This window comes from Amblyomma americanum, chromosome 7, assembly GCF_052857255.1.
Source record: "Amblyomma americanum isolate KBUSLIRL-KWMA chromosome 7, ASM5285725v1, whole genome shotgun sequence".
In the NCBI taxonomy this organism is placed as follows: Eukaryota; Metazoa; Arthropoda; class Arachnida; order Ixodida; family Ixodidae; genus Amblyomma; species Amblyomma americanum.
This window is the reverse complement of record NC_135503.1, coordinates 86,535,072-86,557,000: the sequence shown is the minus strand read 5'-3', so window position 1 is coordinate 86,557,000 and position 21,929 is coordinate 86,535,072. Positions and strand designations below refer to the sequence as shown.

Sequence of the window (21,929 nt, the reverse complement as noted above, 5' to 3'; positions counted from 1 at the left end):
GTGCACAAATTTTGCGATGTGTGCTCCTCTAGTAACGGTTAGCAGGATTAAAGTGCAGTGCAATATCAGCGTGTAGCCTTTGTAGCCTGTTGCGGGTAGCGTGTATCCTTTTAAACGCCTCACAAACATTTATGCAGAAATATTGATCACAACACTCGATCACTAGCGCTGAGCGCTAAAGAAATAACGGTTACGTTCCGTTTTAAGGCGCTTTTGGCGTTTACTTACAGCTAGATGGTACCTTCAATTTCTCGTTCTGTAAGCCTTGAGAAAGAATACTTCTTCAACGATATCCCATGGAAGGAGCGCTACTGATCCTATGGCTTCCTTGTAGTCAACGAGGGGGTCACTGAGTCTGCCTTAAAATGCAGTACTTAAACCATCCTCTTTGTGGCAATATTTGACGGTTTTAAACTGAATTCCACAATCCAAAGGGCATCACTATACATTTAGGGTGAGCGGGGACCAACCGCTTGTGATTGGACGCGCTAAATTTGAAACACCCGATGCGCTTCGGGAATATCTTCTAAGTTATATTACAATTTTCCTGATCTTCGTGACACATTATTACTAGCTCCCATCAGAACATCGCGCCGCCTATTTAACCTCCTCAGCATTCAACGTATACATGGATCGACCTTGGCATTTAATAAATCTTTTCTTCCAACTGCAATAGAAAATTGGAACCTGCTACCCGACTACATTGTTAACGAGCGCGACGCTACTAAATTTCGACAGGCATTAATTAATCACTGTACTGAATAAAAGACACTTCTCAAACTTCACCCAGTTAACTTATTATTTTTCTTGTTGTTGTTGTAGTTGTTACCGCCTAATTCAGCCTTGTGCCCTTCATTATTGACCAACGTTGTATTGTGATGTATCGTTTTTCATTTTATTGTATTGCATTATGTTTTGTTGTATTAACGTATTATTCTTAGTTGCATTTGTTTTTGTCCCCCCCCCCTTATGTAATGCTTCAACAGAGGCCTTTAAGGGTATAATAAATGATGATGATGAGCTACAGCTCCGAAATGGGGGCCGTGCAGGCACCGTATACCTCAATTGCAAGGTGAGGGCGCGTCTTGTAGGTGCGCCACTTGCCCATCTCGGCGAACTGTTCGTAGCGGACATGGTCGCCTGTGCCCTCGGCGCCCACCTTCCAGCCCAGCTCTGCGGTACACACCTGCCGAAGACGCACGCAATGGCGCAGGATTAGAGTGTTGCCACCCAGCACCTTTGTCAGCACTCGCTAGCAGCAGCTTGCTTTCATTTCGTGTAGTCATCATGGAGTCTGTCGCTCACATTTGAGGACAGCAAGCAATTTAGAGTTAGTGAAGTTGCTTACTGGTTTTTTCTTCAGTGGTTAGCGCTTCTGCATCCACTTCATGTACGCCCTTTCTCTTCGTGTTCTGAGACATAACATCCGTGCCATGTCACACAGACGGTATATTCCGCTCAGAGTTTTTTGTGTACAGCTGTAATACATGCCTTCTGGTTAATCAGTTCGATATGTATGTAGAATACGCTATTTCTTCATAAGTGCGCGCTGTCTAATCGCAACATTCCGATCGCAACATTCCTCACCCAGCCGTAAGCCTTGCTGAACTCTCAGGCACCCCCAAGCTGCTCGCTGATCGCTGCTCAACACTAAGATAATCACTGAAAATCAGCAAGACAGCATGCCGCTCTAAGGATTCTTATGCTTCCTTCCTTCCGAAAGAATACATTGCCACCGGAACGGTTCGCAATCATGTTTTGCGGCAGTGCCTAGTCGCAGTTCTAGTCCTCCTGAACGACTCGTCATGCGTGCAACACTGCGACCCAACTAAGCCTGCACACCAAACGTCAGCATACCAAAGAAAGGGTTCCTAACAGCCTCACGCAAAGCTTCTCCAAATGTGCTGTGCGCACATAGAATGAACACGTAGCATTTAGACAACAGAGTTTCAATTCAGCAGAAAATTCGGCCATAGATGCTGTCCTCTTATTATCTCTACCGGTTGATTTCACAAAGCACTGGCTTTGCACCTGACCGTGGAATGGAAAAAGACGAGTGAGGACAGAGAGCATTGCTGATAATGCTCTGAAAACTTGAAGAAATTAAATGCTAAATTTTTTACTTGGAGAAACCTACCAACTCATTCTCGTCTTGACCACACGAAAATATTGGGAAAAGCGGTCTAGAAGCATGTTCAGCATAGGAGATGAAATGCATCCGTGCGACACCCTACACGACAAAAAGTGCGGGGTAGCTTACAGCACCGGCGCTGGCTGTATACAGGTCGCGGGCACTAGCGGCAGGAACAAAAGACGGTTGGCGTTTTCACACACAAAATGGCTGCCATCAGTTAACTGACGCACATGGCGCGGTTCACTATTGCAGCCGATAGGGCGGTCACGTCTCAACCCCACCCTTCGCAGAAGAGAGAAAGCCTTGCAAGGCGCTGTACTCAATTCATGAGTAGCAGAAATTATGTGACACGAGTTTCATGCCTTGCGAGCAGAGTCGTTATCGCAGCTTTCTATCATGATTAGCTGAAACATTTGCATTGGAATTAGACGCTCTTGCAAAGGACAACCTTCATTTGCGTCACCCCTGGGTCCGTATTTGCAAAGACACTTCAGAATCTTTCTACGCAACATTAGGACATAACTGCTTGGCGCTAATGTGCTCGGAAACCAGGACAAGCAGAAAACATGTGGCTAAGGAAGACATAGTAATCGGCTCGTCACGCGACGATGGTTGAGGCAGCAACTAATCTCCGAAACAACTCGGGGCACAGCCAGCCTTTGTCGTCTTGTCCCGATGCGTGCTTTTTCCGCTTGAACTAGTCAAAACAACCGGTCCTCTGAAGACGGGTGGCGCTCCCTGTGCCCGCCTCCTCTTACCGTGGCGTAGGAGGATACGGAGGCACCCGTGCAAGGCACGTCCCTCAACTCGGCGTTCCTGTCGGCGTCCTCGTCGACGTCGTAGTAGACGACCGCCATGGACGACGACAGCAGGAAGGACTGCTGGCGCTGCGCGTCGCCCGTCTGTCGGCGCACGAGCTCTGCCGCCTCGCGCTGCGCACCGGCGACAGCAGTAACCTCGCATTGGCGAGTTGAAGAAAAATATTCGTCCTCTTCTAGTAATCAATCCCGGGATCATCGCCTTTCTGAGGCAGTCAATCTACTAATTAGCTAACCAGGACGGTGAACAGATCGTTGGCGAGACTGAACTGATCAACTCGAAGAGGGAACAGTGGTAGTCTAAGGTTAAGGCAACTGTCGCAAGTAGCCTTCGATTTATAATAAGGGAATAACTACTCGTTAACATCTTCCCAAGTTCATCCATACATCTCCAATTTAAAGTTCTTTCACATACGGTTTTTGTTCAAGATAAATTCGTTCTGGTCCGGGGATTCAACCGGGGACCATCGCCTTTCTGAGGCAGTCGTTCTACCTGCTAAGAACCAGAACGGCGAACAGACGGCAGGCGAGACAGAATTGAAAAACTCGAATGGTGTAAGTCCAGTGTTTAAGGGACTGCCCCGAGTTGGAGTAGATTTGCACTAGGGGAGCAATCACTCATTATCATCCACCCAAGCGCAGCCATACTGCTGCTGATCAATAGCACTTTCACAGAAACTTCAGTTGACGAAAAATTCGTCCCGGTCCAGGGATCAAACCCGGGACCACTGCCTACATGAGACAGTCACTCGACCAACTAAGCCAACCAGATATGCTAGAAGGTCGTAGAGAGAGGCCGATTAGATGAGCACCTCGAAGTGGGAACAGTGCTAGTCTCAGATAGCCTGGGGTCCCGGGTTCGATCAACTCCAGCTTCCTTGGACATCATACCTTATTCTGAGGCAACTGTGGCATATTGTAAGATAACGTTATGAACATATTCTTATCTATGATCTAACCTTCCGATGCGAAGCAGAATGTTGCTTCAAACTTTCTCCTGGGCACGCTCCCAGTGGTTGTGCTAGAGAAAACCAGTGGGTTACGTTTTTGACCATAAGTCGCAGAAAACTACAAGGGTACCAAGGGGGGGGGGGGATCTGTGGATATATTGACTGCCATGGTGCAGTCTTACGATATGCGTTAACTTGCGTTCATAAACAACTTCTCATTGAAAAAATGGCTGTGGTTTAGCTCTGGTTAACCCTAGTTGAATTGCGAAAGGTTCGTTTCCTCGGCACATCGCCTACGCAGCGTCTCATTCCGACGCTCTCGAGAACTCAAAGCGGTCTCTTCCGCAGGTGAAGAGTCACTCCGGGACGTGACACGACTTCTAGCCACATCTTCGTTACGACGCTTCTCGAGTCGTGCGGCGCGTTCTTCTGGCGTTTCTTGAGGGCGTTGTTTCTTGCTCGCTTCGTTCTGTCGTTGTTGCGTCTCTTTGGCGCTCTCCATAGCGACTACAATACACTGAGGTGAAGCGCATATATATGTACCGCCCGTGAGGCGACACCTCCTCTCCCTCTGCCCCAGCGGAGCACATCTGGTCGAGTGAGCGGCGAGGGCAGCGGCGCCGACGGCGGCGCCATCTGTTGAAGCGCGCCTGCGGTGTTGCTAGGCAACGGCGGCTCAAGGTCGCCCGTGGCCTACGCACATACATACATACATACATACATACATACATACATACATACATACATACATACATACATACATACATACATACATACATACATACATACATACATACATACATACATCCATACATACATACATACATACATACATACATACATACATACATACATACATACATACATACATACATACATACATACATACATACATACATACATACATACATACAAGTTTTATTCTCCACAAAGAAGTGGAAGGAGGTGGAGAGAAAAGCCGTACATTTGCGGCTTGTAAAATCCTCCGCCCCCTTACAGTGTATACAGCAGCAGAGTGGGGCAGTAGCCAGTCACATTTTTTGTTGCAAAGAGAAAAGAAAAACAGCACTGTATCGCATCAGGCAATAAAATAAGCCTAAATAAGAGTTTCAATAGAGCACTGGATTTAGACGCCTGGAAAAAAATTTCTTTTTCGAAAATGAAACAATGTAATGTAATTGAACATAAGGATAGACCTTTGCATTATTTCACAAAAAAGAGTATGAGTAGCAAAATATTTGTACATATTGAAAGAGACATATTGAATAGATCAGCACCTTCTTTTTCTCCAGCATTCAATAATCGCGGAAGATTATACCGGAGTGTTTGTTGTCCATAGGCAGTGCGACATTTTGGAACTTTCCATCGTTCTGGAGTTCTGGTGCTGTAGGTGGGATAATTGGGTCTTAATTCTGCCATTTCCATAAAAACTGTACTCTCTCGTTGGACATTTAAACGATACTGCCTGCATAATTTGTATTCGTATATATTTCTTACTTTCAATAAATTAAGCGAAGCAAAGATATGACAAACGGCTGAAGTGCGCGACGAGCCGAAATGGCTCGCTGGCGGGAGTAGTAAAGCTTTCGCTTTAAAATGTGTTTGTCCACAAATTTCTGGGTATGTCCCGAACCAGGACGAGTTTGTCTTCAACTGCAAAGTTTCTGTGAAAGCTGCGTAACTTTCCTTCATAGTCGTATGGCTGCGCTTGGATGTGTGCTAATAAGTAATTACTCACTTATTACAAATCTACTCCACCTAGAGGGATTCTCCTAAACACTTGAAGGAATCATTGGCAGGCCTCGCCACTGTGATAATGGAGGAAAAAATATGGAGGGCCGTATATCCTTAATTAGGCAGTTCATCGCGACTTGCTATGCTGTTCAAAAGTTTATCTCGTAGCACAGCTTACTTCCAATAAGATAATCTGTTCTGAGACAGCATCCAAAGGTTTCTTAGAGATTCCGCCCCTAACCGTGATTTCGTAATGGGTACAGATCGATGATGTGGGGCGAATGGCTACCGCACTCCACTCCTCACTCGCTTGGAGAGAAACAGAGCGGAAGGAATTCGGCGATTCCTTTCTTTTTGACAATTGAAACAGTAATAGCTCCCTGTCATAAAGAAGAGTGTCTTTGTATGGCAAATATATCGAGCTATAGATAAGTATCAAATTGCTTTACTAGCCTGCTGGGCTCATGAGCGTTGCGGGAGCAACGCGCGTAAAAGAAATACCAAAGAGTCCGCTCCCCCAAAATGAATGGCGTAAAGATTCACAGTTACTCGTATCATACGTGCGAAACAGGTCTTCAGTTGAAACGTTCGAGCCAACACCGAATATCAGAGCGTGTCACTAAGCCTCAAAATTAAATTATCAAAAGCGGCTAAACGCTGATTCTAAAAGCACTTGCTCACTTAGACCTGAAAGTCGGACGTCTGAACTTCGTTATCTTTGGCTCCACTAGCTCAGAGTCCATATCGGAACTCTGCCACGCTGAAGATCGGTCGCGCTCACCATGGACAGGTGGCTCTTGTTGTTGAACGACGAATTGGTCCAGCTGTCTATGGGGTCCACCACACAAGCCTCCGTCGATTCCGCGTGTCCTGGTGTCACGTGGGTGATGAGCACCAGGAACGTGAGTGAGCTGCACGTGAAGAAGGGGCGATAATAAGAGAAAGTGAGGAGGAGGGTGTTCGACGAGTATCATTTGCTGCCCTGTAGAAAGTTGCCATCGGCGACTCTTTAATAGAAACCTAGTCGCCAAATTGCATACACTCCTCATGCAAACCGAATTCAATCGAAGCAAGAATGTACTGCCGAATGAGTGGACTGCCAAGGAGAATCGTCTCTAAATTGAAATGCATTGGCTTGATTAAGCCAATCGCGAAAAGGATTACAGTATGCTTCAATACCATACGTCGTTCCAGATCCCACAAAGTTCTGTGGTGTAGCCTCGAGTAACTGGAGACCACGACTGCCTGACGAAAACAAAAGTTTAGCACCAGTTTTTAATCTTTGATAAATCTCATGAACATCAATGGTTGGCGAGAAGAATGGAACGAACTCTGCCCCCTGAAAGAAAGAAAACATTATGGACGGTATCTAACTACCACATTATTTATTTTGCACTATAGCTCAAATTCCGGAAAAGCAGGGGCGCCCAAGTCGCACCTGCCGGCGCAAGGTTATAGCAGCTGTGGTGGCGCCAGCTTGGATGCTCGTTGCAATGAGCCGCTTTTAAAAAAAATGGAGGACGGTTAAGGTTCGCTTTTAGGAATGGAACGCGACAGCGTGTTGCAGCACCGCCAGGGAGCCCACGGAACGCCATCGCCCGTTCTGGGCGATGCCTTGCCTGTTAGACAAATCGCTCTGCTACGTACGGTGAAACGGACGCGGGAGCGGCAAACCACGTAGAAGCGCTGCCAGGCGCCTTGCCAAAATGCGCGGGACTTAAGTTGCAGTCGTAGTTTGTCGGCACATCGTTCTCGACAAACCCGATGCCACGAACGCCAGAGCTTCCGCGCCGAACGAACGGGCAGCAAGCCGCAAACTTCGTGGTGAACGCGCCTTGGATGTGCGCTACGTTGTTCGCCGCTTACCGCGTGATTCCTGCGTGCCCGCACGAACCGGCTATGCCCAAATGAGAGATATGTCAGACACGTCACTTCCTTTCCTTAAAACCAATTTTCATTTCATTTTCCGTTCCTTACGGCGCGGTTCGGGTGTCCACAAAGGTATATGAGACAGGCCTCACTTCCATTCCTTAAAACCAATTTTCATTTCATTTCCTTCCCTTGCGGCGCGGTCCGAGTTGTTCACCGAAATATGTGACAGGCATCCCTTCCTTTCCTTGCGCTGCCGTCGCGCGATATCTGTTGGGGCAGTGGCGTACATTGCGAGGAGGAGGAGGGATTTTTCGCTCACGGCCGACGCAGACACCGGCTTTTCTGCGACACGAGTTCCTTAACACTGTCGCGTTAAAACCCTCTCGTCTCAGCCTTTTTACGCACGCCGCTAATTAAACCGAGAGCGCTTAGGTTTCTAAAACTGCACCGTTTCAAGTTTCCTTTGGTGCGGTACCAAATTGAAGCATTGACGCATGTCCAATGCCTCAAAAGATGTCAATATATAGAAAAAATATTGCCCCGTTTATGATTCCTAATACTCTCCGTTTATTAGTTACCGCCGATATATATCGTTCAGCAAGAGACAGCAGCCTTTATTCGTTTTTAATAATTGTTGCGCTATGGCATACGGCTCATCTGCCTCACCGGTAAGCATGACTTCATATGCCAACGCCCAATTAGGATGGGCTCCCCAGGTGGCAAGGTGCTCATTGATTGCGTACGGATATCATATTACTAAAATCACATTTGCTTGTCCAGTTGAGTTGGCTGGGCCCATCCCCCGCGATTCTTGTCGCTTTTCGGCCACAAGATCTCCATCACAATTCCACTACGATTCGTGCGCCTCTTGTCGAGAGGTGTATTCGTTTCTTTTTGAGGCTCAAAGGGGGCCCCAAAGGTAAGCTAGTGCAGCAACGTAGGCTAACTTTCCTGGGATATCGTGCCTATACTTTGCACAGTTCCCTCAAAATGGCTGCTAGCCTCCGGAGTGTCCTGTTCAGTAAGCTGCTCTTGTAGACAGCACTGGGGGCATGGGCCGCGTACTAACGCGTACTAACGCGAAGAAAGTACTACAGACATCGCTGCGTAGGCCACATGCAAATCCCTAGCGTTCGGAGCCCCATACGTTAACATGCTCATTCATGAAATGCCCGCTAAAGTGGCACCTGCATGAGGTAGTGACAGGAAGAAGCTTACGAGACATGCGCTTAGGAATGATGCCAGGCAAGTGTGTCCTCATCAAACTTGTCTGCCGCTTTTCGAGGTGGGACTGACGCGTGTGCCAGGCCCGGCATGTATTCGACTTGATGAATCTACAACGGCTGTGTGTAATTTTCAGTAGTCCTTGGTGGCCGGCCTATACCTCTGTATTGTCGGACGTACATTTAGTGGAAGTTTTTCAGGAATTTTTAATAAATATTTAGACTTGAGTGCACAATAGGGCCATAGTGGGTGCCTGCGTGTCTGTCTGTACGACTGTATATCTGCTCTTGTCTTGTCCTACCTTGTCCTGTCTTGTCCTGTCTAGTCTGTCCTAGTATAGTTTAGTGTAGTCTACACTCTAAACACGAATAAGCCTCTAAAAGAGTAAAAAAGGAGTAAGATGTCCTCTAGATCACTCTCTTCTAGGGGCAGGGTGTGCTGTCCAAGTCCCGGATTAGAATTCCATCACTGTATTTGCGGAATGATTACTCTTGAGAAATCGTAGTTACTTGATGCATTTGACAATGGAAGGAGGCTTTGAAACGCGTCACCGGAGGTCCTGAGGTAGCAAATAGATGAAATTGAAACGTCGGTTAAAATCTTCGTAACTTCTGCAACTTCTCATGACTTGAAGAGGGAGTTTTTTTTGTTTCCTATCGAGGTTTTCAGTAATTTAAGTGATGGAAATCTACACCAGGGCTTGGGCTGCATATTCTGCCCCTGAAAGAGAATGCGCTAGAGGACCGCTTGCGCCCTCTTTGCTCCTATTTGGGCTCCTATCCGTGTTTAGACTACGTACTTCCGTAGCCGATGATAGCGGGGCGCCTTCCTGTCCTGCATTCAATCTGCTATGTCGTGTGCCAGCAGGCGCTGCGACAAGAGGTCATCAGTCCACGAATGGCGACAACAGGCAGCCCATCATAAATAAATGCGGCGCTTGCCTGGACACGGCCTGGACCAGCTCGTTGAGGCGGTCCTGGCGCTTCTCCGGGTCGATGACGAAGCGGATGCCCATGAAGACGACCAGCTCTTCGTTTTCCTGGATGTGCCGCAGCTTCTGAAAACCAGAGCCACAGGTATTCGTGCTCAGAGTTATGTTCAGTACGCATGTCAGAGATTCTTTTAGGGCATGATTTAAAATTTGCATTTCTTTGCACTTTTAAAACCTGATACATGATTCATCCAGCAGTTATTGCGCTTTCATGCACGTAAGATGAGGTCGGCTGTGACGTGAGCTCGACGCTTCAGAGAGCCTCAAAGACGATAAGCGAGGCGCCTGGCCACTCTGACTGACCTGAGAGTAAACGTATGAAAACGTGAGAATAGCGCCGGTCACCTGGCAGCAGAACTGTTCAACTTCGCAGGCATTGTTCCTCTCTTAGCAAAACAAGTAAAACTACCGAATTGAAATGGCGTGACCTGAAGACACATTCTCTTATCATTACTTTCCTGTCTAATTTTTCCGCCTCTTTGTTTTCAGTGAGCCCCACCGCTAGAGCCTGAGTCTTACAGGAGCGGACATAAGTTAACGGGTCACGCTATTTCTGTCGAAGTGCAATCCCGCCTTCCCTATCTGAAATAAAGAAACGTTGTTCGTCCATGAGAAAGCGCAGCAGCATCCACTACCAGCATGCGCATACCACAGCTGGCAAAATAATTAAGTAAAGCATGAAAAATGCTCAAAGGCAACAACGTTGCACTTTTGACCGAACCTGAACATCTCTGAGTAAAGCCGTTAAGTCATTGGCGAAAGCGACCAATCATGAAGCAGGGGACTAATTCCCCTGAAAGGGAAACGTCACAACATGTGCCTCCCGGTACTATTGTTTTCTTGCAGCAAACATCTCTACGTTCATTGCAGGAAGTATCAGCATGTTGTTATGTTTGGAAAAGATTAAATTGGTCTAAGAGACGAAAATACTCCTAGCTATAAGCACTCTTGTGAAGCGATTGTGCAATACGGCAGCCTTCGGCATCCACTGCGTTGCGTGATAGCGTGAAAAGTACCATACTAAGCAGATGCAGTTTCCGCTCGTAGAAGTAAGAACACGTGCCCAGAGTCGCGTGCTACAAGCCATCTCCTCCGCTTTTACACGCTTCACAGCGTATCAACTCACCATTATCACCACTTCACCATTATCAACTCATTTTCCAACCGTGGTCAGCCAGTTCGCTACTAAGCCCTCTACAGTTGCAGCAAAACTCTTTCAATCACGTGTAACCACTGATGCTTGCTGTTCCTAACCATGTGTGCATGATTGCTTTCAGCTGTTCGAGCTAAACACTAACGAAAGGCACTGTGTGTTCTAGAATCAAGACATGCGTATATGTGGCTTTAACGTGACGTCACCGGCGCCATAATCATGGGCTATACACAGCTTCCACAGTGCACAGTGGAGCAGGCCGCGATTAACGAATAAGACGAGAATGCAGAAACAGGAGCCGCCTAAACCAAGTTAAGTTTTCGCAATGCTCTCGGGTAGCCCGAAATGAATAGTGACGTCGGGGCTACTGGAAATGAAGTACCTGTCCACTCAAGAGCCGGAAGATTTTTAGCTGTGTCTTCATCAAGCAGACTGTGGAAAATGCTGTCCTTTGGACACAGTCAGTGTGCGAGATGTTTGGACTCAAAGAAAATAAAATAAGCTGTACAGGAAGCCCATCGTACAAACACGAGAGGGAATGTGCTCCAATAAGAAAAGAGATAGAAAGAAGGTGGCGTCCTTTGAAAAGGAAGCAATGAAAATGAATGAAAAGGAAGCAAGCTGTTCTCTAGTGCACTCCATTTAAGGGGCGGGGTATGCTGCCTTAGCCCTAGGTTACATTTCTATCACTATAAATATGGAATCCATACGGTTGTCAAAGGAAACAAATTCTCTGTTTAAAACGTGTGAAGTTCGAACATTTTCGAAGATTTTAAGCGAGACTTCAGTCTCCTCTGTTTTCTAACAACAAGACCTCCTGTACCGCCTTTAAAAGCCTCCTCCCATCGCTAATTGAATCAAGTTTCTATGCTTTTCAGTGGTAATATACCGCCGTCACCAGGAGTAAGCGTTCCGTAAAGTTAATGATCGAAATCTACTCAGGAACTTGCACAGAATACCATACCCTTAGAAAGGAGTGCGCCATAGGACAGCTTACTCCCTTTTTACTCCCATATAGGTGTATACATGTTTGGAGAGTAATCTATATATAGCGCCACACTAGCCATCTGCTGTTTTTACTTTTCTTTATCCGACGCATATTTCACAACTCCACATTCTCTTTCGAAAGCGGTGCAACTTGCACGATCTTCTATTTCAGCCGTGTGTTAACCCAGCCGTGAGTGTCCCGTCAGTTCATTCTTGTATAGGTTAGTCTCAACTGTCACTAGAGAACACTGTCGCCTCGGAAAAAAACAATGGCTCTGGTGGTGTGGAGTATAAAATGGTTTTCAGTACCGGCGTAGCACATTCCACAGGCTGAGCCTTGTTACAAGGCAAGGTGTCATCTCGGCTAAAAACGGTCATCCGTAGGCAGCGTCGCTAAGGCGGAAAAGTGCAGTGCTCTCACTGTTTAAAACAGGTTCTGCGCCGCGCCCAACGATGGCACTATTGCTCGGCACGAGACCACGCGTATAGTGCCCAGTTTATTCTAGGCAATATACCACGGGTGCGCGGATAGCGCAGCCCGTGCGGCGCTCTCGGTGATGGTTATACGGGAGCCAAACGGCGCAACCGTAACCCTAAACGTGTTCATCGAAGTAACCGAGCTCGCATGTCGCTAGGACAGCGACAGTACGGCCTTAACGACTCGCATTGTTTCAGCTTCGGATGCACTCCGTTTTTGTGACGCACCGCGAGCAGCGCGTGGAGTTTCTTCAGCTGCTTCCGGTCGGCGTCCGCGTCCCGGACGACGTAGCGCGCGAAGCCGTAGCCTCGAATGTGCCCCGAGCGGTAGCGTTCCAGGAGCCTTGCGGCATGGCCCTCGTTCTCCATCTGATCTGCGAAGTATTCGCTGTCCCGCTCGAGAACCGACAGCAGGAAGTGGGTGGCCGAGCTCTTCGAGGCAGCCTTCAGGAAGTGCTGGAACGCACCTTCTGCGTGCGCCACGATCGAACAAGCCAATAAGCACTCGGATAACTCCCTAAAAAGTACTTATGGCTGACGGTTGAGCTGTCAAGCTGTGCTCACTTCCCTCACTCCTCCTGTAAAGTGTTAATGATAGAAGTTATGCTTCGTAGATTAATTAGCGGGTTCAAATTGTAACGATCCTATTTTCTCTAAGAAAGGAACTTTTATGACCTTAAAATTTTATTCATAAAATGAAAAATGATTAAAAAGCCTGCCGAAGAAACATCAGTAAAGCCAGAAAGAGTCGTAGAATCGATTTTTACTCAATCGAAAAATGCATGGACTTGTCATCGAACTCCCTGTGAAGTTTTCTGTCTCTCTTACCCACATAATGGTGGGCGAAAGCCGTTAATTCGCTTGGCAGCATTTGATTCTTGCCCTGCAACCTTTCATTCAGGTAACCCGGTTATCGAATACGTCTTTTTCTAAACGTAATCAAACAAAGCGGTTTGTTTCTTTGCGGCATAGCGGAGCACTTCATGCACTCCTTAAGCTCTAAATATGTGTAGGTTGAGGAGAGCTGTTGTCCTCCCGTTTAGAGACGTTTTGTTCTTCAGGCATGCTATACGCCTGACAACCAAATTCCACTTTTTCGTCACATTTGGCAAAGACTGTAGAAATCCGTGGGCATACTGCATCCTACTAAGATTCATCTGTGCATTTATATTTCTTTTTCATCCTCAAAACCATACGCGTTTACACAGGAAAGTGAGGCACAGCGTGAGGAGGATCTACAAGTAGCAATAATAACAGTAATACCCAGTTAGGAAGCAGACAGGAAACAGCCGAGAAGGACAGTTGCTAGTCACGAACGCGAATCTTCAGCGTTAGCTGACGCAAGGGAAGGAAAGAATTCCAGAGAGAAAATAAACAACGAGGTACAGTTTTGGGAGGCTTATCTTCAAGGCGATGTACTGCAAGGGTACGGCACGGGGTGGGGCCATTCTTGCTAGGATGGCTTGGTTTCGTTTACGGGGGTTTAACGTCACAAAGTGACTCAGGCTATGAGGCACGCCGTACAGAAGGTCTCCAGAAATTTCGGCCACTTGGTGTTCTTTGACAATCGTCTACAGACATCGCACAGTAGACGGGCCTCTGGAATTTTGCCTCCATCGAAATTAGGCTGCCGCAGCCGGGACCGAACCCGCGTATTTTGGGTCAGCAGCCGAGCGGTTTAACCACTGAGCCCCCACGGCGGTTTTGTAGCAAGAATGGAGCGGTATGTTTATCTGCGGACGACCTACACCGTAAAGCAGGGATGAGAGCTTATAATAGCTGAAGTTAAAAGAACTGTTGATTGCATTTCGGAATGAGATGACAGCTTCCAGTTCCACACTGTCATGTTCGCAGCGTCTGATTTCATCTAAACTTTAATAGTTGCGGGCTTGACGCAGAAGGTCCGATAAATGGACTAGCTGTGGTAAGGTTAGCCACGTGAGGTCAGATATCTCGTTCCTATTGTAGATTGTGCACTTAGCGGTCGTCAGTTTACGCAAAAGCGAAAAGAAAGTGTAGAAGGCATTTACTCTGCCAGTTTTTTTTTTACGCATGTTTGCAAAGGTACTGCTCAGAAGGCCATGAAATTAAAAATTGGATACCAGAGAATATTTCTTGTTACTCCATGTTTGTACATTACATCTTTTATCCCCATCTTTTTTATCTCCGTGTCTTTTGAAGCGTAATCTTTGTTGTAGGCTATAAGCGTTCTCCATTGCTATCAAGGCGCACTGTGGAGGAGGTTGCGAAGGCCTTTACCATTTTGGAGCAGTTCTGTTTCGACAGTCCCGGCTGTGTGCGCTCAGTAGAGAATTTAACAGAACAGCGAAAAATCATCATTGCGCGCAGTTTGCAGCAAAGGGGAAGCCTCCTCAAAGTGGAGCCTCTTCACAAGTTACGTCGTCGCAAGCAGCGCTAACCGCGAACAGCACGATACGAGCGCGCAATATCAGCGCACTGAAACACGGGAGTAACCAGGCGAACGCAAGCCTTTAAGAAAAATATATGGAAGGCCAGTAGCGCCCCAACGCCCTAGCCAGCTTTATTATGTACCCAAGAATTTTCCTTACAATACTCTATAGCGCCTGGTTCGGCTCAATCACCGATGCGCGACCGATAGCCGCCATGCCGCGGGCATGCGCGAAGCTCAGGGAATCCTTATCGTGAGTGACGCATGTGCCATGCATGGCGCGACCGTTCGTCATGCTTGCCTAGGTTAAGAAATGCGCCTTGTTTGCCACGCCCCCCTTCAGCTATAAAAGCGCATGCTCTCTGCAATAAACGTCTCTTGTTCACTGACCGGTCTCGACTGCTAAAGAGTCGAAACCGAAACTATGCGGCGTGTTTTTTTAACGACGGGACCCGCCAATAGTCGTCACGCCTGCCGTTGTGCGTAGGTTATCATAGTTTCCAGGGAAACACTGCACCTCATAAATCAGGCTACAGAACGGTTATCTGGACGATCACTTGCTATGCCGGTCGCACCTTGACACGTCCTCCTGTAATCAATACCTGCCCTCGTTTCGCGACGGGGATTAGGTGTCGAGAGAGGAAGTTGGTGTGGCGCTAAGCGCGGTCTAATAATAATAATTGGTTTTGGGGGGAAAGGAAATGGCGCAGTATCTGTCTCATATATCGTTGGACACCTGAACCGCGCCGTAAGGGAAGGGATAAAGGATGGAGTGAAAGAAGAAAGGAAGATAGAGGTGCCGTGGTGGACGGCTCCGGAATAATTTCGACCACCTGGGGTTCTTTAACGTGCACTGACATCGCACAGCACACGGGCTCCTTAGCGTTTTTCCTCCATAAAAACGCAGCCGCCGCGGTCGGGTTCGAACCCGGGAACTCCGGATCAGTAGTCGAGCGCCCTAACCACTGAGCCACCGCGGCGGGGCAAGCGCGGTCTGATCAAGCTGTGGTTTGACATACCCCGTGCGCATACGTTGAGCTGGTACTAAAATGAAGTGGTGCAACCCGATTGTGATGTTGGCAGCCAAATTCATATCGGACAGTACGCAACATCAAAAATGCAATTTCCCGCCGTTCAAAAGTTGCAAATATGGGTCCTGTGCCGATCACCTGGCAAACCTCGCTTTCAACTCAAGCCGGCGTCAAAACCAGCCGAATCCGCTTCGCTCTGGAGTGGTACGAGCGGGCCTCAAAACAGGAAAACTAACCGTAGTCTGGCAGGTGTTCGTCCTTTTGAGGGTTAAAATGTTGATAGCAGCCGATATGATAGAAGAAAAAAAAACGGACTGCATTTATTTTGGTTCATAAAATATTTTCTCTTTGTTTAACAACAGATGCAAGTCAACGCAACCCTGTCCTAGCTTACGTCTGATCAGCGAATTACGATCAAACGTTTTCTGCTAATTCGCGCCGCGCGTACCGTTGGAGCCTGCGGACACGAAGTGGTTGTTGGACTCGTCCAAGGTCACGTGTGCGAAGATCAAGAAATCGCACACGCCATCCGGAGGCACCGCGACGTCATTGGTGTTCTCACCAGTCACGCACACCACAGGCATCAAGTCGACGCTGCCGGCTGCGAGAAATTCAATTCACACGTACTTCTCGCATATGGTACCTTTAATCCGCCACCCAATAGCAATGTTCCATACAGGCACGGCTTTCATTACCTGAAGTCTATTCAGTATTACTGACATCATTCTTATTTTGTACGGCACTCTTTCGTTTGAAATGATGCCATGGGTGACACAGTGTCAAACAAAGTTGCCTGCATGAATTTATCTTTCCCATGCTTCGGTTTCGCTTTCAACCGCCGAACGTGTCTATGACGCCAAGCTTAAGTTCAGGTCGGAAGAGCAAACGAAGCTCTAGGATACAATCCTCCCTTGTCTCTTTAATTCGCTACAAATCTTATGTTAACTTGTCTCAAGCATAAGGATGACACAAGGAGAGTAAAAGCAGGTATAAAATTGCTTTTTGTGTGTCGCATCAGCTGAACTACACTCTGACCTCAAAGCCACCGTTTAGCATAGCACTCCAAATCTAAACAACATGAACACGACAACAAAAGCTCGACTGCATTTTTTTTTTTTACTCCGTGCAGCCGTATTCAACTATTTATGACTGCCAATGTCTTGCCCTTTATTACAAAAAGTGAACAAGCGACCAAAATTTGGCCTCTGTACTCCTTTAAACCTCGCGTACACAAGAGTCAAAACAATGTCCAATAATGTGAACGCTACTAACATGAAACAGAATCAGAAAAATATTGTGTAGAACCATCTGGAGCCAGGCGTGATTAACAACCCCGAAAAATTGTTTTAAAACGGATATTTGGGCGCTTTTCGGCAGCTATGGCATGGCCCAGGTCACTCTTTTTACTTGCTTCTTTTGCAAGCATGAGCATTAAAATTGCTAAAATGCGTGCTTATTTGCTTCCGTAACGCTTGCTGAAGAGGGGAGTGGGTCAAAGGAAGTATAATTGAGCCCCTGAAAGCACTATTGAGCCATCATGTGTACACGTAAGCTCCCGGCAGAGATTACATAATTCATCATTGGGAAGGATGAATATTTCCTCTAAAAAATATTCGCGCGCTGGTTATAAAAATATGACACATCTGAAATTTTATACCACTGAATAATAATTAAAGCTTGAAAGGGATGTTTGCAGCAAACGGTTAACAATGCATGATAATACTCACGAGTCCAGAGATGTTAAATTGTTCACTGTCTGATATAAACAGTATTATCACGTGACGAATATAGTGGAAACGCATGATTTCAGTCGCCTTGACTATTTTACATTTTTTTGCATGTAATACCACTAAGAGCGAGAAGCATTCACCCTCTAAAACAAAACTATCAAACCTTGCTTGACGCAAAGTGAGCGTGAGCTTATTATAGGAAGAAAAAATCCGGAAGAACTAGCTGATTCCGCAAAGAGCTCCATGGCACCTGTGAGAAGCCTTTTACATTGCTACACCGAACCAAAGTTCGAGACGAAGATCCCATGTACACGAATTGAACATTCGTACGATCAAGTCAGAAGAAACCATATCCGGGATGCCAGGAGTCCCATGAGATGTCGAGTTATTTCCCCGCCAAGCCGTTTTTCTTTCTGTTCTTATGAGCGTGCTATGTGGAAATAAAGAAGCAAGTTGTGTGTGTGTGTGTGTGTGTGTGTGTGTGTGTGTGTGTGTGTGTGTGTGTGTGTGTGTGTGTGTGTGTGTGTGTGTGTGTGTGTGTGTGTGTGTGTGTGTGTGTGTGTGTGTGTGTGTGTGTGTGTGTGTGTGTGTGTGTGTGTGTGTGTGTGTGTGCGTGCGTGCGTGCGTGCGTGCGTGCGTGCGTGCGTGCGTGCGTGTGTGTGTGTGTGTGTGTGTGTGTGTGTGTGTGTGTGTGTGTGTGTGTGTGTGTGTGTGTGTGTGTGTGTGTGTGTGTGTGTGTGTGTGTGTGTGTGTGTGTGTGTGTGTGTGTGTGTGTGTGTGTGTGTGTGTGTGTGTGTGTGTGTGTGTGTGTGTGTGTGTGTGTGTGTGTGTGTGTGTGTGTGTGTGTGTGTGTGTGTGTGTGTGTGTGTGTGTGAGAGAGAGAGAGAGAGAGAGAGAGAGGGAGAGAGAGAAGGATGAGTTACAAGAAAAAGGTTTCTAAACAACAGCTCTTCTTGTGAAAGCCTCGACACCATAGGCACCGCTTCAAATAGCGAAACAGAAAAATGGCTGGCGGTTTAGCTCTGCTAAGCGCGAAATATTGTGGTGAAGCACGATTTCTTGCAGGTGCACATCAGCGCCTGTGTTGTACGTTTTTCTCTTCGTCCTGTGTTTTCGCAGTTCCCTTTTAAGGAACGCTAGAGGTGTCCACTGACCCAGAGAGCCAGTTATGCGCCTTCTATTTCCTTAAAATCAACGGAGCCTAAGACGTTGTCAACGCCACTGAATCCAATGAACGCCTGTGGCCTATAGCTCCATTTCTGCCACAACGTCGTCTGGAAATATTTTTTATTTATGCTATGCTTTGGCACAAGCCCACAGACATCGCAAGGTCTTGCTCGCGGTTTACCCATCGGAATAATGTTTTCGCACTAAAACATTTGCGGGACCGAGGCTGCACTCATTTAAGTAGACCACAAAAGGTGCGTTCTGTTTGCGGACAAAATTAAAGCGTCTTAGCATTCCTGGTGTCGCGTACACAGTTACCGTATACCTGACAACGGTAACAGCGTTATTGGTAGCGCTACGCTAAAAGGATGTACTATTTCGAACCTCTGAAACCACAAGTTCGCAATTTTTTTTGTTTTACTGGAAAAAACTACCTGAGCAAGTGTTTCCGAGCTCGTGTCTTGCTTGAGGATTGACTGAGGTTGCTGGGCTCACTTAATTCTCAAGCCTTCAAGTGACCACGTGAAAAGGCCCACACACTGGAGTGCACTTCATGGTGCACCATCTGCGTTTTCCTCTATTTATTCACGATTAAAGGCTAAAAACGCCATCTCCATCATTTCCTACGGCCAAATCTACAAATCTAACCGTATGAGAATTACACTTATGATCAGGTAACATGGTTCAACCAGGTGATTGTTGTCTTACTACGGGCCATTTGGAGCGTGGGCGAGTTGCAAATTTCCGTTTCACTTTTCACGTTACTTATTGCGTTCAAGAGAAGGGCAAATGGTCATAATTGGTTACGAGAAACCAAAATGTTGCATCAGAGTCTACAACATTTCATATGTCGATTAGCCCTACTACTTGTTGCTGTTACTACTTAAATCACGGCTTTTATCACTTCTGGTGCGCTCTAAACAAGGCTACCGCTTACCTTGCTTGCGATTCGCCTTTGCAGGGGTGGTCTCAGCGGCCGGTCCCGGCTTCGGCTCAGGCTCCTGAGCCACCCCGGCCTGCGGCTTGGGCCCCTCGTGTTTTTCGTCAAACACCATGTTGCTCAGCCAAGCTGCGTTCAAGACAATGGACTGAGTGCGCTTTCAGAAGCACTCGGGCATCACCAGCAGTACGCCGTCCAGGCAGTGCTTTCATCGACCGACTGGAGACGGAATTTTTCTTTTGTTACTTTGTGGTCATTGCCTCTTTGTTATGAAACTGCTCACAATAAGTCATAAGAAGTTTCTTTTAACGTCCACGAAAATTTAACTCGGGCTGACCTGTATCATAGTCCAAGAAGCCGTGCTGTTTCCAACATATCGCTTACTATGCAAAGAGTGTTACGAACTGTGGGTGTCATATTTCCACAGAGAATTAATTTAATTTCGAAATTCTATTGCTTATATCTTCGGGTTACTCATAGTCATTATATCTTAAGGCTACAGATTGCTTTCATACTTGCGTGAAAACGGAAAGGCACCAACGTAGGATGCAACTGCAGAATCGTTGTTCCTTTTTCGCCATCTTTTCTCTTTAGGCGACGCACTCATAAGCGCGTTCTTAAGCCCTCGATTACTAGGCAGCTGGCCACTGGGAGAGTTTTACTTTTACTGGTGCCCCCCCCCCCCCCTAATGAAAACGCCAGGTTAGCTTATTTATTCATGGTGCCCTGTGTGAAGCATTGTGATAGCAGGGTTCAGAAATATGCTAACAAAGAAATAGTAGGAAGGAAAAGAAAGACTGCAAGTTTACATCATAATGTATATCAACAACAAATTTCAACGAAACGAGAAAATAACAGATCACAAAGACTATGAAAAAATTAAGACTTCGTGATTGAGAACGCGCAGAGCAGGATTAATTGCTATCAGCAGGAATGACGTTCGCGTCGAACACGAAGATGGGAGATGCTGATGAATAGAGAGAAATGAAGATGAGGTTCAGGAACAGTGCTTACACAGCAAACAAAGTACATTTGAAAACAGCGCTGAAATATACAGAAAAAAACTCCATGAACCAAGAAGACATCGCAGAAATTGAACGCAATCAATTAACCATAAATGCAATGTCATGGAAGCTATAGAAATTTCTGAATAAATAAAACTATAACACTGAAAGCGCAACCATGCACGGGCCGTTCGGGGACCTAATAAAATGCAATGCCAGGCTCGTCGCATAGAGCGCATGCACCACGACAGGTTGCAGGACGGGCTAACACTCGAGCACGCGGTTCACCTGTCATCTCACCTTTATTGGAGCCAACGGCCAGGAAGAGGATCACGCAGGTCAGCACCGCCAGCAGGAAGACCGCGCAAAACGCGTAGTGCTTGACGTTTGACCTGCGCCACGTTTTGACGCATCGCTCTCTGCCCCGTGCTTTGTAATGCACGCTTCTTCAAACTACCAAATCCAGATTCTGCTGTGCTTGAGCTAGCACTTGTTGGTCTTACTCAGCGTAAGAAGCCGAGGTTCTCGAAGTGGTGCCGCGAAAGCATGTTAATATCACTTTTTAAGAGGATTGTTTCACTTATTTTCCTACCAGCTGCTGCATGATGCAAGCAACTAAAAAAATGCAATGGTAGTACACCTTCATCTGTGAGTTACCGCTTTAGGCAGCTTCGCTGCGGAACGACGAATGCAAAACGCGTGGGTCCATTGGCCTACAACCCTGCAACGCGACATGGGGAGAGTATGTCCTGTCCTGAGAATGTAAGTTCTGGACACTTTTCTTTTTTACTTGGAGAACACGCAGTTCTGACGAATGGAAAGCTCAGTCATTGAGCTGTTTGTAGCCATTTGAAAAAAGAAAACTCTTTGAGCAGCAGTACATTCTTTCCGATTCACGATTTTGTCACAAAAAACAATTCTTTACTTTCGCCGCTTCCACATATTCGCATTTACATGCTTTAAGGACATGTGTACAACGAGGCATCAAGAGGCCGCCGCCTTTTGTGTCTGTGAGAGATCAACATTAACCAAAATTCAGTGGAAGAGTCCAGTCTGTTTTCTGTACGGTTAGTAAGTGCAGAAGCGCGGCTTTTCCACCTCGAGTCCCATGGAGCGCAATGCTTACAGACGCACTGGCTAGGATAATAATAATAATAATAATAATAATAATAATAATAATAATAATAATAATAATAATAATAATAATAATAATAATAATAATAATAATAATAATTGGTTTTGGGGAAAGTAAATGGCGTAGTATCTCTCTCATTATCGGTGTACACCTGAACCGCGCCGTAAGGGAA

The 21,929-nt window shown here is 46.6% G+C and overlaps 1 protein-coding gene across 1 annotated transcript in view; it reads right to left on the bottom strand.

The window, feature by feature from the left end:
- LOC144097310 (uncharacterized) overlaps positions 1-21,008 on the bottom strand; it is a 29,158-nt gene extending 8,150 nt beyond the window's left edge. Inside the window, exons 1-8 of the mRNA XM_077630052.1 lie at positions 20,923-21,008; positions 19,616-19,747; positions 16,230-16,382; positions 12,569-12,810; positions 9,674-9,789; positions 6,418-6,547; positions 2,893-3,066; positions 1,061-1,186 (exon numbers count right to left, since the gene is read on the bottom strand). Of these exons, the coding sequence (XP_077486178.1) occupies positions 1,061-1,186; positions 2,893-3,066; positions 6,418-6,547; positions 9,674-9,789; positions 12,569-12,810; positions 16,230-16,382; positions 19,616-19,733 (1,059 nt within the window). The 5' untranslated portion in view covers positions 19,734-19,747; positions 20,923-21,008. The remainder of the gene's footprint in view (positions 1-1,060; positions 1,187-2,892; positions 3,067-6,417; positions 6,548-9,673; positions 9,790-12,568; positions 12,811-16,229; positions 16,383-19,615; positions 19,748-20,922) is intronic.
- Positions 21,009-21,929: the final 921 nt, after the last annotated feature.